Genomic DNA, 14,586 nt, shown 5'->3' on the forward strand with positions numbered 1-14,586 from the left:
CGGGTGAGTAGCGCCCTCGATTGATGGTTGAGACCCTGGGGTAGTCTGTCTTGGGCACTAACAGCAATCTCTGGACGCTGTGACTATAATTCCCTACGGCCAAAGAGAGTTCGCAGGACGGATGAAACCATGAATTTTGAAATGGGGAGACGAGCCTGGATTCTCTAGGCAGGTGGAGGAGGTCCTCGATCTAATGCCCGGTGTCCTGCTGAAAGGCGGGGAGAGGGCCATGTCGCAAAGAAGAGGCGAAAGGGAAGTGAGGCCAGGGCTCTCCGTGAAGGCGATGGGTGATGGGCAGGGACGAGGACTGCACGCAATGCCGCCCCATAGGCTGCACACGACAGGGAAACGGATTCTCCCCAAAGGCTTTGAGACCTCGCGGACCTGCTGGCAGCGTTCTCAGTCTAGGGAAACCGCGCCTGGACTGCTGGCCTCCGGAATCTTAAGGGAAAGCATTTCTCACGTTTGAAGCCACTGTTTGTGACGGAGGAGCCTTGGTAGCGTGGAGGATTAAACATTCAGCTGCCACCCGAGAGATGGAGGATTTGGATGGAGAAACACGGGGCAGTCGGCTTCCCTCACATTGACGCAGTCCTGGAGACCCCGTGCCATCACTCCACTGGTCCTCCAGGCCTGCTGAGAGTAGGACGTCACTTACCGCAGGCAGGGGTTGTTTTCAATGGTGTCATATCTTGTCGCAGCCATCGTAGCACAAGAGTAAAGATCGAGATTTCAGTCTCAGAAGGCAGGCCTGGTTTGGGTGGCCAGCTGGACTGAGTGTCCTACAGAAATCTGAATGCCTAGAGGAGCTGCCTTAAGGGACAGATTTGGTCTGGAAGATTCCACCCGGATGCAGTGCCGCAGCAGGGAACGGGTGGGGACCACCTCAGGCCAGGTGTTAAACATCACCCCCACTCCCCGCCACACACACACAGAAATCAACCAGCACCTCTGCAGTTGGTTTTCTGTGTTAGGTGCCATCCAGTTGCTTCTGTGACCATAGTGTCTCACTGTGACACTAGGGACAACAGAACAAAACGCCACCTGGTGTCCTGCAAGCGTCCTCACAAGTGTTACGCTTCTGTGCACTGTTGCATTGTTGCAGGCCGGTGCCAGGTCATCTCCTTGAAGGGCTTCCTCCTCTATTTTACCAAACACCACACCCTGTTGCAGGGACTGGTCTCTCCTGACACATCCAAGTCTGCGCTAGGAAGGCTCCCCAGCCTCGAGTCTAAAGAGCATTCTGGCTTCTTCCAAGACAGATGTGCTTGTTCTTCAGGCAGTTCACAGTGATTCAACGTTCCTCCACAACACCACAACTCAAGGGAATCCATTTTTCTCTGGCCTTCCACGGGTAATTTAGAACTTTAACCAAATTAAATGAAGAACTCATCTTCAAATTAAATAACCCAAGGTGTAGATTTTTCCCCCTTAACAATGAATACCAGAAAGAAGTACGAGAAAGAAAAGAAAAAGGCATTTTTTTTTACCTTGAAGAATTTATGATTTCTGCATTTCACAGGCTAGTCCTTTAAATGCCAGTGGGCAGGTGCACAGACATTGCCCATTCAGCAGGACGACCGTGCCGCCATTTTGGCAAGGATGGCATTTGCGCACGCTGAACTCGTTGGTGTAATCTTCGATAGAGCGTTCCAAATTTTGCCTCTTTTGGTGCGCATCTTTCATTTTCACTGGAATCAGATTATATATAGGAGACAGCTGAAAGAGAGGAAGAGATGTCATTTTAGGTTTTTTTTACTCTGTTTCTGAAACTTATAAAATTACCATCCTTCAATAACTTCTTCACCGATTCAGTAAAGATTTATCGAATGATTATTATTATTAGATCTGGCATTAGTTTAACAGACTAAACTGATCATCAAGTCCAGCTGTAATCGTGGCGATCACGTTATGGGGCAAGGCAGTACAATAATTACAGAGAGAAATTTTAAAGGGGAGCTGTGATAGGCGTTACGAAAGACAAGGGATGTGTGTTTGTGCATATGTTGTCATCCGCATTTTCAAAGCATTTTCTTTCTGCTAGAGCCCTTGGTATCAGCTCCTCTCCAGCCTCCCACCCTCCTCCAGCCTCCCACCCTCGTGAACCCTTGATAAATGATTGTTATGTTTATATCTTACACTGTCCGCTGTCTCCCCTCACTCACATTTCTGCTGTTCGTCCCCCTGGAAGTGGGTTATACATTGATCATTAAGATCAGTTCCCCCTTCTCCCCCATCTCTCCCCACCTTCCCCCTACCCTCATGGAATTGCTACTCCCATTACTGTTCCTTGGGGGTTTATCTGGCCTGGATTCCATGTGTCAAGGTCTCTTATCTATACTAGTGCACATGCTCCGGTCTAGCTGGATTTGGAAGGTAGAACTGGATCATGAGAGTGGGGGGCAGGAAGAATTAAAGGACCAGAAGAATGTTGTGTGTTTCATTGGTGCCACACTGCACCCTGGATGAATTGTCCCTTCCCTGTGGCCCTTCTGTGAGGGATGTCCAACTGTCTGCCGGTGGGCTTTAGGTCTCCATACGGACCCTCCTCGTTTGCATCGATATGATCGTTTGGGCTCTTCCAGTGCCTGATTCCTGATTCCTTTGGTATCTCGTGATCACACAGGCAGGTGTGCTTGTTCCATGTGGGCTTTGTTGCTGCCCTGTTAGATGGCCGCTTGTTTACCTTCAAGTCTTTAAGACCCCAGATGCTATATCATCTAATAGGGTTGCAATTCTTGATATTCATCAGCAGGTGCTTCAAGTCCTCCTCACTTTCGCAAGCAAGGTTGTTATCATCTGCATATTGCAAGTTAATAAACTTTTGTCCAATCCTGATGTCACCTTCTTCTGCATAGAAACCCATTTCTCTGATGATTTACTCAGCACACAGTTTGAATAAGTAAGGTGAGAGAATATAACTCTGGTACACACCTTTCCTGATTTTTAAAAATCATTTTATTGGGGGCTTGTACCTTTCCTGATTTTTAACCATGCCATTTTCCCTTGTTCTGTTCATAAAACTGTCTCCCGATCCATGGACGAATTTTACATGAGCACATGAAGTGTTCTGGAATTCCCGTTCTTATGAAGGGTATCTGTAATTTATTATGATCCACACTGTCTAATGCCTTCGCATAGTCTATAGAACACCAGTGGCTATCTTTCAGCTTTCTCTGCTTTGAGTCAAGGTCCACTTGACATCAGTGATGATGTCCTTTACCCCATGTCCTCTTCTGAAACTGGTCTGAACCTCTGGAAGCTCCCTATCAATGTATTGCTGCAACTGTTTTTGAATAATTATCACCAAGAATTAACTTGCATGTGATATCAATGATATTGTTCTATAATTTAAGCATTCTGTTGGGTCACCTTTCTTTCTTTCTTTTTTTTTTTCACTTGCCAAAATCTTTATTTCTCCTGCACAATCACTATCTACCAATGAGGGGTGAACAATGATACCATTTAGGGTGGTCGAAGCGCATCCCAAAATCAGAAAAAAAGGTGCCTGGTGGTGGGGGGCCAAAAATTCCAGTGTCGATAATTCGCACTCCATCTTCGGGGGTTAATATTGTGGGGGTGGCGGTACACAGGTCCACTCCTGCGCTTCCTGGGGTGGCCCAGTACAGGGAGGGTCGGGCTGCCGGCTGTTCCCCGAGGCCGGAACAAAGGGAATGGGTTGAGGGGCCCGGGGCTGGCCCCGCTGGCCGTTTCCGAGAGCGGAGGCAAGGGACGCCCGTTGATATCGGTAATGGAGCGGCAAGCAGTAGCCCAATGCTTCCCCTTTTTACATCAGGGGCAAGGGGTGGCGGGGATGGCGGGGCCGGCGCTCGATTCTGGGGGTGGGAGGGAGATGGTTCTGGTGGCGGAAGAGGCCACGGTAGGGCACTGCCTGGCGAAATGTCCCGGTTGGCCTCACTTAAACCAATTTTTCGAAGAATTATTGACCTGCAAGGCGGTGCCCACTGCAAGATGAATGGCCTGGGAAACCATAGTGGAAAAAGGGTCGACATCCTGGCACATGGGTAACATCTCCTCAAGGGTTTTATCCCTAGCCTTGCTGCGCATAACCGCCCTGCTGGAGGAATTAGCATTTTCATAGGCCAGCTGTTTAATGAGCTTATCACTAGCAGCCTCATGGCCAGGGTCCATTTGGCAGCTTCCAAAAGGTGGCTAACGAACTCATTATATGGCTCCTGTGGGGGTCACCTTTCTTAAGAATGGGTACAAAAAGGGGTCTCCTCCAATCAGTTGGCTAGATAGCTATCTTCAAGTGGCATACTTTGGACACATTATAAGGATAAATTAATTCATGGGTAAAGATATCGTCTTTGGTCAGTACAAAAGTAGAAGATTCTCTTTCTTATGGTTTGATGACTTCCCAAAACCAAAGTCATTGCCATTGTGTCAATTCTGACTTATTGCAACTGTCTGGGACATAATGGAACTGTCTCTAGAGCTTCCTTCAACCCAATCTTAGTTTCTGGGCTTTTCTTGTCTTTCGTGCCCTTGACACTTTTGATGAGTACTGCTCAGATACCTTGCAGAATGTCTCTCAAATTAGGTTTAGATTGGATTCAGATTGAAGTGTTTCCCCCATTGTTTCATCCCCAGTATATTATGTCTAAGTACCTAACCCTTTTCTTGATCTTCACCCCAATGGTTGGTGTAGTTGAAATATGAATGTATGTATGCCAGGGTTGTATTGTCTCTCCATACCTATTCAGTCTGTATGCTGAGCAAATAATCAGAGAAGCTGGATTATATAAAGAAGAATCTGGTATTAGGATTGAAGGAAGGCTTATTAACAACATGTGATATGGAGATGACACAGCCTTGTTTGCTGAGAGTGGGGAGGTGTTGAAGCACTTGATGATTTCAGTAGCTAGATCTTATGTCAACTTGAATGTGTATGTAAGTAAAGGGGTGGAGTCCAAACTACCAACCAGGTCACAGTGCAATTATGCCTCCTGAGAGGTGTGGCTTTTTTTATGAGACAGACACTGGGGACTCCGCTCTCTTTCTACCCCTTCACCTTCCTGCTGATTGGGACTCTGTGCCTGTGTACAGGGGTAGGGCCATATGGTAGGCCCAACCCAGAGAGCTGACAATGTCCTGCCATGTGACCTTGGATCTATGAGACTCTGTATGCACCGATGCGTGATCTTCCTGGATCCTGCTTCACCTTTCTGCATCATTGGCCTGCAACTACCTGAGTCTGGAGGAGGCTCCGGCTAGCATCAAACTCATGGACTTGTGTTGGACTGCACTGGGATGCCTTTTTAATATTGTTACTTTAAAAATATCATTTTCTTAGGGGCTCGTACAATTCTTATCACCATCTATCCATCCATTGTGTCAAGTACATTTGTTGCCATCATAATTTTCAAAACATTTTCTTCCTAATCGAGTCCTTGGCATCAGCTCCTCATTTTTTGTCACTCCTTCCTCCACTCTCCCTTCCCCCTCCCTCCCTTCCCCTTGATAATTTATAAATTATTATGATTTTTCACATCTTACACTGACCAATGTCTCCCTCCACCCCCTTGTCTGTTGTCCATCTGTCTGGGAGGGGGTTATAGGTAGATCATTGTGATCAGTTTCCCCTTTCTCCCCCCACCTTCCCCTTCCCCTCCAGGTATGGCTACTCTCATCATTGGTCCTGAGGGGCTTATCTGTCCTGGATTCCCTGTGTTTCTAGCTCTGATCTGTACCAGTGTACATTCTCTGGTCTAGTTGGATTTGTAAGGTAGAATTGGGGTCATGATAGTGGGGGAGGGGTGGAAGCATTAGAGAATTAGAGGGAAGTTATATGGTTCATCGGTGCTACACTGCACTGGCTTGTCTCCTCCCTGTGACCCTTTTATACATATAGGAGTGCCACTGGTTTTGTTTCTTCAGACAACCAAGTCTAACCTAGTGATGAAATTCAAGGATTATAACCTTCAGTACGGATTACAACTCACTGTAAGTAACACCCAAGTCCTCACAACTGGGTTAATAGCAACATCATGATAAATGGAGAAAAGGTTGAACTTGTCAAGAGTTTTATATTGCTTGGACCCACAATCAGTGCTCATGAAGCAGCACGTGAGAGATAGAACGACACATTGTGTGGGGTAAATCTGCTACACAAGATCTTTCTAAAGTGCTGAAAAGCAAGGCAATTACTTTGAGAACTAAGGTGCACCTGATCCAAGTCATGATATTTTCAATTGCCTCATTTGCATGTGAAACTTGGACGTTGAATAAGGAAAATGAAAGAAGAATCAATGCAATTGGTGCTGGCAAAGAATATTGAAAATACTACAGACTATCAAAGAACAATCAAATCTGCCTTGAAAATACAGCTAGAAAGAAGTAAGAATGATGAGACTTTATCTCAAATACCTCCGGCATGTTATCAGAAGAGACCAGTCTCTGGAGAAAGACATCATGCTTGGTAAAGTGGAGGGACAGTGAAAAAGAGGAAGACTCCCGAAAGATGGGTTGCCCCAGCGACTGCAATAATGGGCTCAGACATAACAGCATACCACGATTGTGAGGCTGCTGCAGGACTGGTGGTGGTGTTGCTTTTTTGCATGTGCATAGAGCAGCTATGGGTCAGAGCTGACTCAAGGGCACTTAACAATAGCAACTCCAACTTCAGAGTAGAGAAAAATAAATCCGGGTCACCTTCAACTCTTATCCTAGTGACCTGTGTTCTTCTCTGAGCCTGCTGAAAATAGAAAACTTGGGAGTGGCAGTAGTCCAAGCATTGGGACAACTAGTTCCTAAAGCTACCAGGATAGCCATCCGTCTGAGCAAGGCCTTCTCACACTTCAAAAGGCCAGATGAAGTTTGCTCCTGTACCACCTCTTTGTCTTCCTTAACATGTACCTTGTCACCCACGCAGCAGAGATGGAATGACACAGTGCTCAAGCTTTAAGGATCGGCTAGCATTGGGCTCAAATTCTATTGGTGAGCAGAGTGACTGTGAGCGAGCTATTGACCCTTGCCAAGATTCTTTTTCCTTTGCTCTAAAAGAGGGATGATTGCGGTAAGTATTTGTCAGGGCTGTTGTGGGTCTCTAATGGGATGGGGCGAGTCAGCATTTCCAAAAGTGAATGGTCATTCTCACTCTCTTCTTGTGTGGCTGGCAACCCTGTTGGCTAAGCTCAGGTCTGTTAGCTGCAAGGTCAATTCCAAGAGTCGTTCTGAGGGAGAACGATAAGGGTGTCTGCCCCTCTAAGGACTCACAGCGTCAGAAACCCTACACAGGGTCATCCTGAGTTCCATTCTTTTTGTGCTGTGGGTTAGGTTTTGGGGTGTCAGGAAGTTATATATTAAGGGTGGCAGGATAGGAAACCACATTCCTGGTGTCTGACATGTACCTGCTCTATGCTATGTGTTCTTTGGATGCTATCAAGGGTCATGGAAGTAGTAGTTAAGAGATGGCATGATGCCTTGCATTGGGTAACTTGGCTACACAAGACCTCTTTAACGTCTTGAAAGGCAAAGAGGTTACTTTGAGGCCTAACCTCAAAGGTTAGGGGTGCCTGGCCCAAGTCAGGGGGAGAAAACAGAGGAAGACCCTCAGGGAGATGGATTGACCATGTGTCTGTTACAATGGGCTCAAACAATTTTGAAGATGACGCAGGACCGGGGAGTGTTTGTCTCTAAGGCTGCTCTGAGACGGAACCGACTCAACTAGCGGCACCTAACTACCACCACAACACCATGGAGGGGCTCCTACCTGAACGGCACACCTGAATTCTCTGTATTCTGTTTCCTCAACCCTATAGTCTGTATTATTGTGTAATTTACTATCAGTCTGGTGTTACTTCAAATAAAAGCAAGAAAGAGGAAAACTGCTAAGATTACAACAGCATTCAAAGCGTGAAAAGCATCAAGTGGGGGAAATTACTCGCAGCACCTTTAAGTGGGCTTAGCCTAGTTCACAGAACATACCAACAACGTCTTCAAGGTCCACACAACTGTCCAGCGGGGGAGTGCTCATGAATCAGTGTGTAGGATTCAGATGGCAACTTTGTCATATTTATTTGGAAGAAAGAAGCCTCTTACCAATGTTGCCACATTGGCATAAACAACATAAGCAAGTGGAGAAGTTATTTTGATTTTTGAGGAAAGAAATTCATGTTGTCTTCCTCTTCAAAGGAAAGCCAAGGCCGGATGATCTCACATACAGGAAGAGGAGGGTCACGGAGAAAGCACAGTTTGGATAAAACGCGTCAACAGTGTTCAAAGACAGAAAGATGAAGGGCAAGGACTGGCAATGGTTTCAGAGGAGCAGCAAACCCAGCACTCAAAAATCCCACAAGAAGATAAAGGACAACAAAAGTGCTTTTTAAACAGGGTGTTAGAAGTTGTGCTAGAGTCACATCACTGTCTTTTTCTGCTGAACTTTGGCTTTCCATTCAATGAGAACCAGTTTCAATTTTTATTGTGTACTAGCAAGCCTATCTTGATTAGGGAAAATGATATAAATATATCATTTACTAAACCTTAACCAGGACAAGGACAACTACAGAGGCATACCAGCCAGATGAGGCAGACCATTAGCACAAGGTCATAAAGAAATCCAAGGGTTTGCTGGGGACACAAGGTCACCGAAAATTTCCACAAACACATGATTGGAGGCAGTTTAATACATCACAGTCACCGGTGGGACTCCTGAATTGGAATCGGGGTCATGATTGGGACATGTACATTATGTTAGACAGGGGCTTCCCTGAGGCATTCCGGCTATGACCCACGACTATGCAACCCCCCAAATAGGTGATCCTCACCAAGACCAGATCCAGGTAATTCCCTAAGGAGATGGCCCTTTGGGCTGCTAAGCAGCTGCTCTGTGGGAGAGAGATGGAGCTTTTTACTCCCATAAAGAGCTGCAGTCTCAGCAACTTACAGGCGCAGTTCTGTCCTGGTCTGTAGGGGTCTTATGAGTTGGCATCAACTTGATGGCAGCGAGTTCAGTGAGGAGTTTCAGGGGGATGGAAACAATCCGTTTTCCAATGCATTCTGTCTGAGTGCAAGACTCTTTATACACTTAATCAATAACCAGAAGGCATTCCAGGAGGCTTCATTCCAGGAGACTTAATCCACTTGGGAATTGTTGGCTTTTCCTGTCATCAGGAACCCTGGAGGTGTAATGATTACATGCTGGGCTGCAAACTGCAAGGTCATTCATTCAAAACCACCAGCCTCTGTGTGGGAGAAAGACGGGCTCTCTACCCCAGGAAACAGGTTCGGAAACTCACAGGATCAGTCTACCCTGTCCTATAGGGTTGTTACGAGTCAGCATTGACTAGAGGGCAGTGAGAGAAAGAGTGGTCCATAGCCTCCTGCAAGCAGGGTGCTCAGAACGAAAGCGCTAATACAGTTCCCTCCTCCGACAAATTCTCTTATCTTTGTGCCATTTATAGATCTATCTTCACTGGATTAAAGAGGCTAAAATACAACAAAGGCAATGTAACTTATTATTTAGTTCTTTTAGGTTTCTTTCAGGTTTCCAAAAATATTTAAAGTATATATACCAAATGTAATTTGTCAATGGGATGAGAGTTACTTTTTATCCCTATATAGGAGGGCTAGAAATGATCTTCATGTTTTGTTGTGATGGTCGTTGCTGGGTGCTATTGAGTAGATTCTGACTCATAGTGACCCTGTGAACCACTCCATTTCACTCCGTGCTGACTCATGGCGACCCGCTGTGGTTTTTTGAGATTGTAACTGTTGATGGGAGTAGAAATCCCAGTCTGACTCCCAAGGAGCTTCTGGTGATTTCAAACTGCTGACCAGGTGAATCGAAGCTCAACACGTAACCACTACACCACCAGGGCTCCATCTATGTAGCACGGAACTACAGAATGAAACATTGACCTGTTCTTTGCCATCTTCATAGTCATTGCTTCTTTTTAGCCTAGCCATTACTATACTGACTATATACTGATATAATAACAGAGAGAACTATTTCTATAGGTCTTTAAGCTACTGTTGATATTAAAAATCTAGTGATTCACTGCTAAGAATTGCAAAATATATTAAAAATAGTATCATATAGCTTAGTATATATCATCAGATCAGTTGATGTTGAATATATTTTGACTTCTGGCTAACCTGTGTTTGACAAGAGTAGAACTATGCTGCATAGGGTATTAAACAGCTGGTTTTTCAGAAATAGATTGTTAGACATATGGGGGAACTTCAATTGCTATCCTTCTGGTTAGCAGCTGAGTATGTTAGTGTATGCCAGTGGTTCTCAACCTGTGGGTCACGACCCCTTTGGGGGTCGAACGACCCTTTCACAGGAGTCACCTAATACATCCTGCATATCGGATATTTACATTATGATTCATAACAGTAGAAAACTTATAGTTAAGAGGTCGCAATGAAAATAATTTGATGGATGGGGTCACCAGATCAGGAGGAACTGCATAAAGGGTTGCATGCGGCATGAGGCAGGTTGAGACCCGCTGGTGTATGCCATCTGGGACACTAGCTTAGCAGACCAGCAGAGGGTTAGGATGGGTCAGTGAAGGGAGGAAAGAGCAACTGAGGGTGGAAAATGCAGTCACGAATGCACAAAATTCATACCACGAGGACCCATTTATTTGGCCAAGCGGAATCACCAATTTGGCGATGTTTTCAAGGAAAACATAAATTCAGACAACAGAGCTGAACTTAGTGATCACACGCACACAAGAAAAAGTCACCTCATTCTCCAGAGAAACTCTCTGTTCTTCAAACTGCATTCAAAAGCAAACTAGTTCCCATAAATGATCATAAATTTAACAGTACGTTGTGGAACATATGGCTTGGAAGAAAGACCTGGAGGTGTATTCCTGAGAGATCAGATCTACTCAGAAAACGTAGTTCTAGTCTGAAACACCTGAGGTCACCTTCAGCTGACTCAATTTGGTGGCAACTGTTTGTTTACCTGTTTTCTTTCCTTACCTCTCTCCTCCCTTCCTTTATTCATTCCCTTTCCCCTGTTTATCTATCTATCTATCTATCTATCTATCTATCTATCTATCTATCTATCTATCATCTATCTATCTATCTATCTATCATCTATCCGTCTATCATCTTAGTAAATAAGCAGTAAGTTACAGAACTTTGTTTCTTATTATTCTAAAACAAATTTTGGGATAAGAAAGAATTTACAGAAAGCCAACATTACAGCTACACCAATCTCTGCTGCTGTGTTTCTGGAGGAATCAGACATTTTTTATCTCTTAGGCACTCCTTAGTAAATGTAAAGTCTTTCAGCGGACATTTTCCTAACTAGTTTGCAGCAGTACATTTAAAAAGACACGACTGTGCAGCTAGTCTGCTGGGACAAATGTAGAACCATTTGTGGTCACATGCAGGGAAGTTGGAAATAAGATTAATATACTTTCATGAGAATTGGAGACTACAACAAAAATAAAGACCCAAAGAGTGGGCCAGCCTGCCTTCTTAGCAAGGTTGGGAAAAACTCTCAGGTAGAGGCAAGACATTTCTCCAAAGCGGTTTGGAATAGGCGGAAGCTCGCAGACAGGGAAGTCGCAAAGCCTCAAGAATGTGGCCACAATCACTTCAGTATGGAAAGCCTATGTATGATCAAGTGTCTTACTTGGAAATCATCAGCAGCACATTCATTAAGCCTACAACTCATAATAACATAGCTTTCTGGTGTTTCTTCCAAGGTTAACTATTTGTAACTTAAAGACCTAGAAATTGACTACAAGGTCAATTTGCTATAAAGGACTAAATAGAAACCAGGTCATATTTTAGAGAGGAGGGGGAAAGATACTGCCAATTCTTTAAATAATTAAATAAAAACTCCAAAAATATCTTACTGCCATTGGGTGCATTCTGATTCGCAGTGACCCTCGGGATAGAGTAGAAGTATTACATTGCGCTTTCTGAGCCTATCCGCGTACTGGAACCTATAACCTTCTATTCATTTTCCTCCTGAAGAGTGGCCAGTGGACTCTAAGTGCTGATCTTGTGGTTACCAACCCAACTCGCGGCTCACTCTCTATGCCACCAGACTCCCAATAATTAAACAGAAGGGGGCCTTGTTTAAAATCATCGCCAGTGTATGAACCTGTCAATTGTGATGGGGGAGTGACTTTGATTTTTGAGAAAGATATTCTCGTCTTACCCTTCAAAGGAAAGACAAGGCCTGATTACCTAAAATACATGAAGGAGGTGTCATGGAGAAAGCACAGCTTAGACTGTATGTGCAAACAATGTTCAAAGAGATAAAAATGAAGGAAGACAATGCTTCAACTTACAAAAGTGTAGGAAGCATCCGGCTGATCAAGGTGTTTACTAATGGGTGACTATTTAGTCCCCTGCGCCTCTGTGTCTCTGCAGATAGAAGCGTTGCAAAATGACTGTTGTTTGTGACTTTACTGCTAAAAACATTGAGAGATGACTCAGTCATTTAAGATCTCTTTGAGGCTCTCTTGAATCCTGCATATCCGTGTGATTGTCCTTGAACCTAGTGCTTTTATTATTCTAAGGTTAAGAAACTGTGACTAGTTAAGTAACATTTGCATAGATAAGAGTTTAGGAATGTTTAGGTTCTTTGGTGTTTGTTTTGTAACCAATTCCCTTGTGTAAGAAAAGTACATATACCAAGCTTCAAATACACTCGAGACTTCAGTCCATCAGATTGGAGTCCTCCCGATCCCATGCTTTGTACATAGCTCTTTCTTTTCCGTTCATCCGCACGCCTCAGTTCGAACCCAGCTTGATGCGGGATAGCTGGTCTAATACACCCCCTCCCCGCACAAAAGAATGACAGAAAGTGATTCTATCTGGTATAATTACATCCTACAAATAATTGCCAATTAACCCAAGGGTCACTTGTACTGGATTGAGGAGAGCAAAATAACTTGGACTGTATCTCAAAGTCAAACTTAGCTACATCTCATGTGTCATCATGAATTTAAAACTATATAAGCCAATATAAACCACAGTCTTTTCTTGTTTTCTAAAGCAGATAAATTTAATTAAGGTGCTTTCAGCACTTCAGTTCCAGGGATGGTACATTTTCAGCACATGCTTTATGTACTATAAGTGGTAGTTACATAACCTGGCGTCAATTTCAGGATTCAGAGTGGACGGGTAGAGCCTAGCCTGTCAATCAGGTAGTCGCTTGCTGACCTGATCTGGAGGTGCTAAGGAGATAAATAGCTCGCCGGAGGTGGGGCACATGCTCACTCCCTGTGAGACATCCCTGTGGAAAACACACATGGAGAGAGACTGATGGAGCCAGATTTCTGGAGCTGAAGGAACCACATGGAGACCCCTGCCAAAGCTGAGATGCTTACAACGCCACTGGATCCACAAGACTTCCCACCCACGGGCCTGTGATCTTCCTGTATTTGGCATCATTACATGTGCTTCATGAGTCTAGAGAGGACTTTATAGATTGGTGTTGGACATAGGGGCTAACATCGCACTTACGGACTTGATCTGGACTGGGCTGGGATGCTTTCTCAGTGTTCAACTGCTCTGGTATATCAAGTTCTTTCTTATACTCATATGAGTGTCTATGAATTTGTTTCTCTAGTCTACCCAGACTAACACATTATATGTGTGTATCATATGTGTCCCTATTACTGTACAAATGGACTATTACTAAGATCTCCTCAGAGGACGATCTTACATTCATATAGTTCTGAACAGTTGAACTTACTTTGTAGAGATGAGAAGATACATTAGGTGTCCATTTGGATATCATTATTCATGTAAATCACCATTTTTTCCTTTAAGACAGTACTACAAATATTTATTTCACTAATTTTAAGAAAATGAATCTTAAATAAAATTTAAATTTAATCAAGTAAATGGGGAATCTTCTGATTTTAATTTAATTTCACAAACCTATTTTTGGACAAAATATCAGATCCTCATGAGGATGTTTTCATACTTATATCCATAACTATATTGCCATGCTGAAAAGGAAAAGCACATTAAAGTTTCTAAGTTCTCAGGAAATTATGCAGCCTTTACTCCTTCTTATAGACAAAATAAGAATGAAGAAGCAAGAATCCTACAATAACAAGTGTTATCCTAAACACTCAACTTGTCTGTTATTCAAGGTAGCTAAACTGAAATAGGGAGCTCAGAGATAAATTTAGACGGGGCTAAGAAAATTGTGAACCATAGATAGAAAGTAGAAAATGGAAAAAAAGTTGTAAGCCTATCAGGAAAAGAAGTAAAGAAAAGCTAACATACTTTTAAATTTGGGGAGAGTAAGAGGAGGCTAGATAACATAGACACATCTTTACAAATATGCAGTTTCTGTCCTAAGAGTAAGCACTAGAGTGTGGAGAGACAAAAGATTTAAATGTAATAACAAAGGCACAGAAAGGAATTTCCTGATCACGTGACTTGCTTGTCCTTGGTCATATTTTCTTAGAGACCCCATGGACTTCCCATAGAGTTCCTACAGATTTTCTTTCTACACCAGATGGAGCAGTTACCTGCTCGTTTGGTTCACAGTAGAGCACCATCCCCTAGGGTTTTCAGTGGTTGTGATTTTTCTGAAGTCGCCTACCAGTCCTTTCTTCCAAGGAGCCTAGG

The 14,586-nt window shown here is 43.9% G+C and overlaps 1 protein-coding gene across 1 annotated transcript in view; it reads right to left on the minus strand.

Annotated features, from left to right (window-relative positions):
* Positions 1-1,500: 1,500 nt before the first annotated feature.
* The window catches only part of C9 (complement C9), a 47,718-nt gene continuing 34,632 nt past the window's right edge, over positions 1,501-14,586 (minus strand). Inside the window, exon 11 of the mRNA XM_075542645.1 lies at positions 1,501-1,719. Coding sequence (XP_075398760.1) covers positions 1,501-1,719 — 219 coding nt within the window. The remainder of the gene's footprint in view (positions 1,720-14,586) is intronic.

This window comes from Tenrec ecaudatus, chromosome 2, assembly GCF_050624435.1.
Source record: "Tenrec ecaudatus isolate mTenEca1 chromosome 2, mTenEca1.hap1, whole genome shotgun sequence".
NCBI classification, from domain to species: domain Eukaryota; kingdom Metazoa; phylum Chordata; class Mammalia; order Afrosoricida; family Tenrecidae; genus Tenrec; species Tenrec ecaudatus.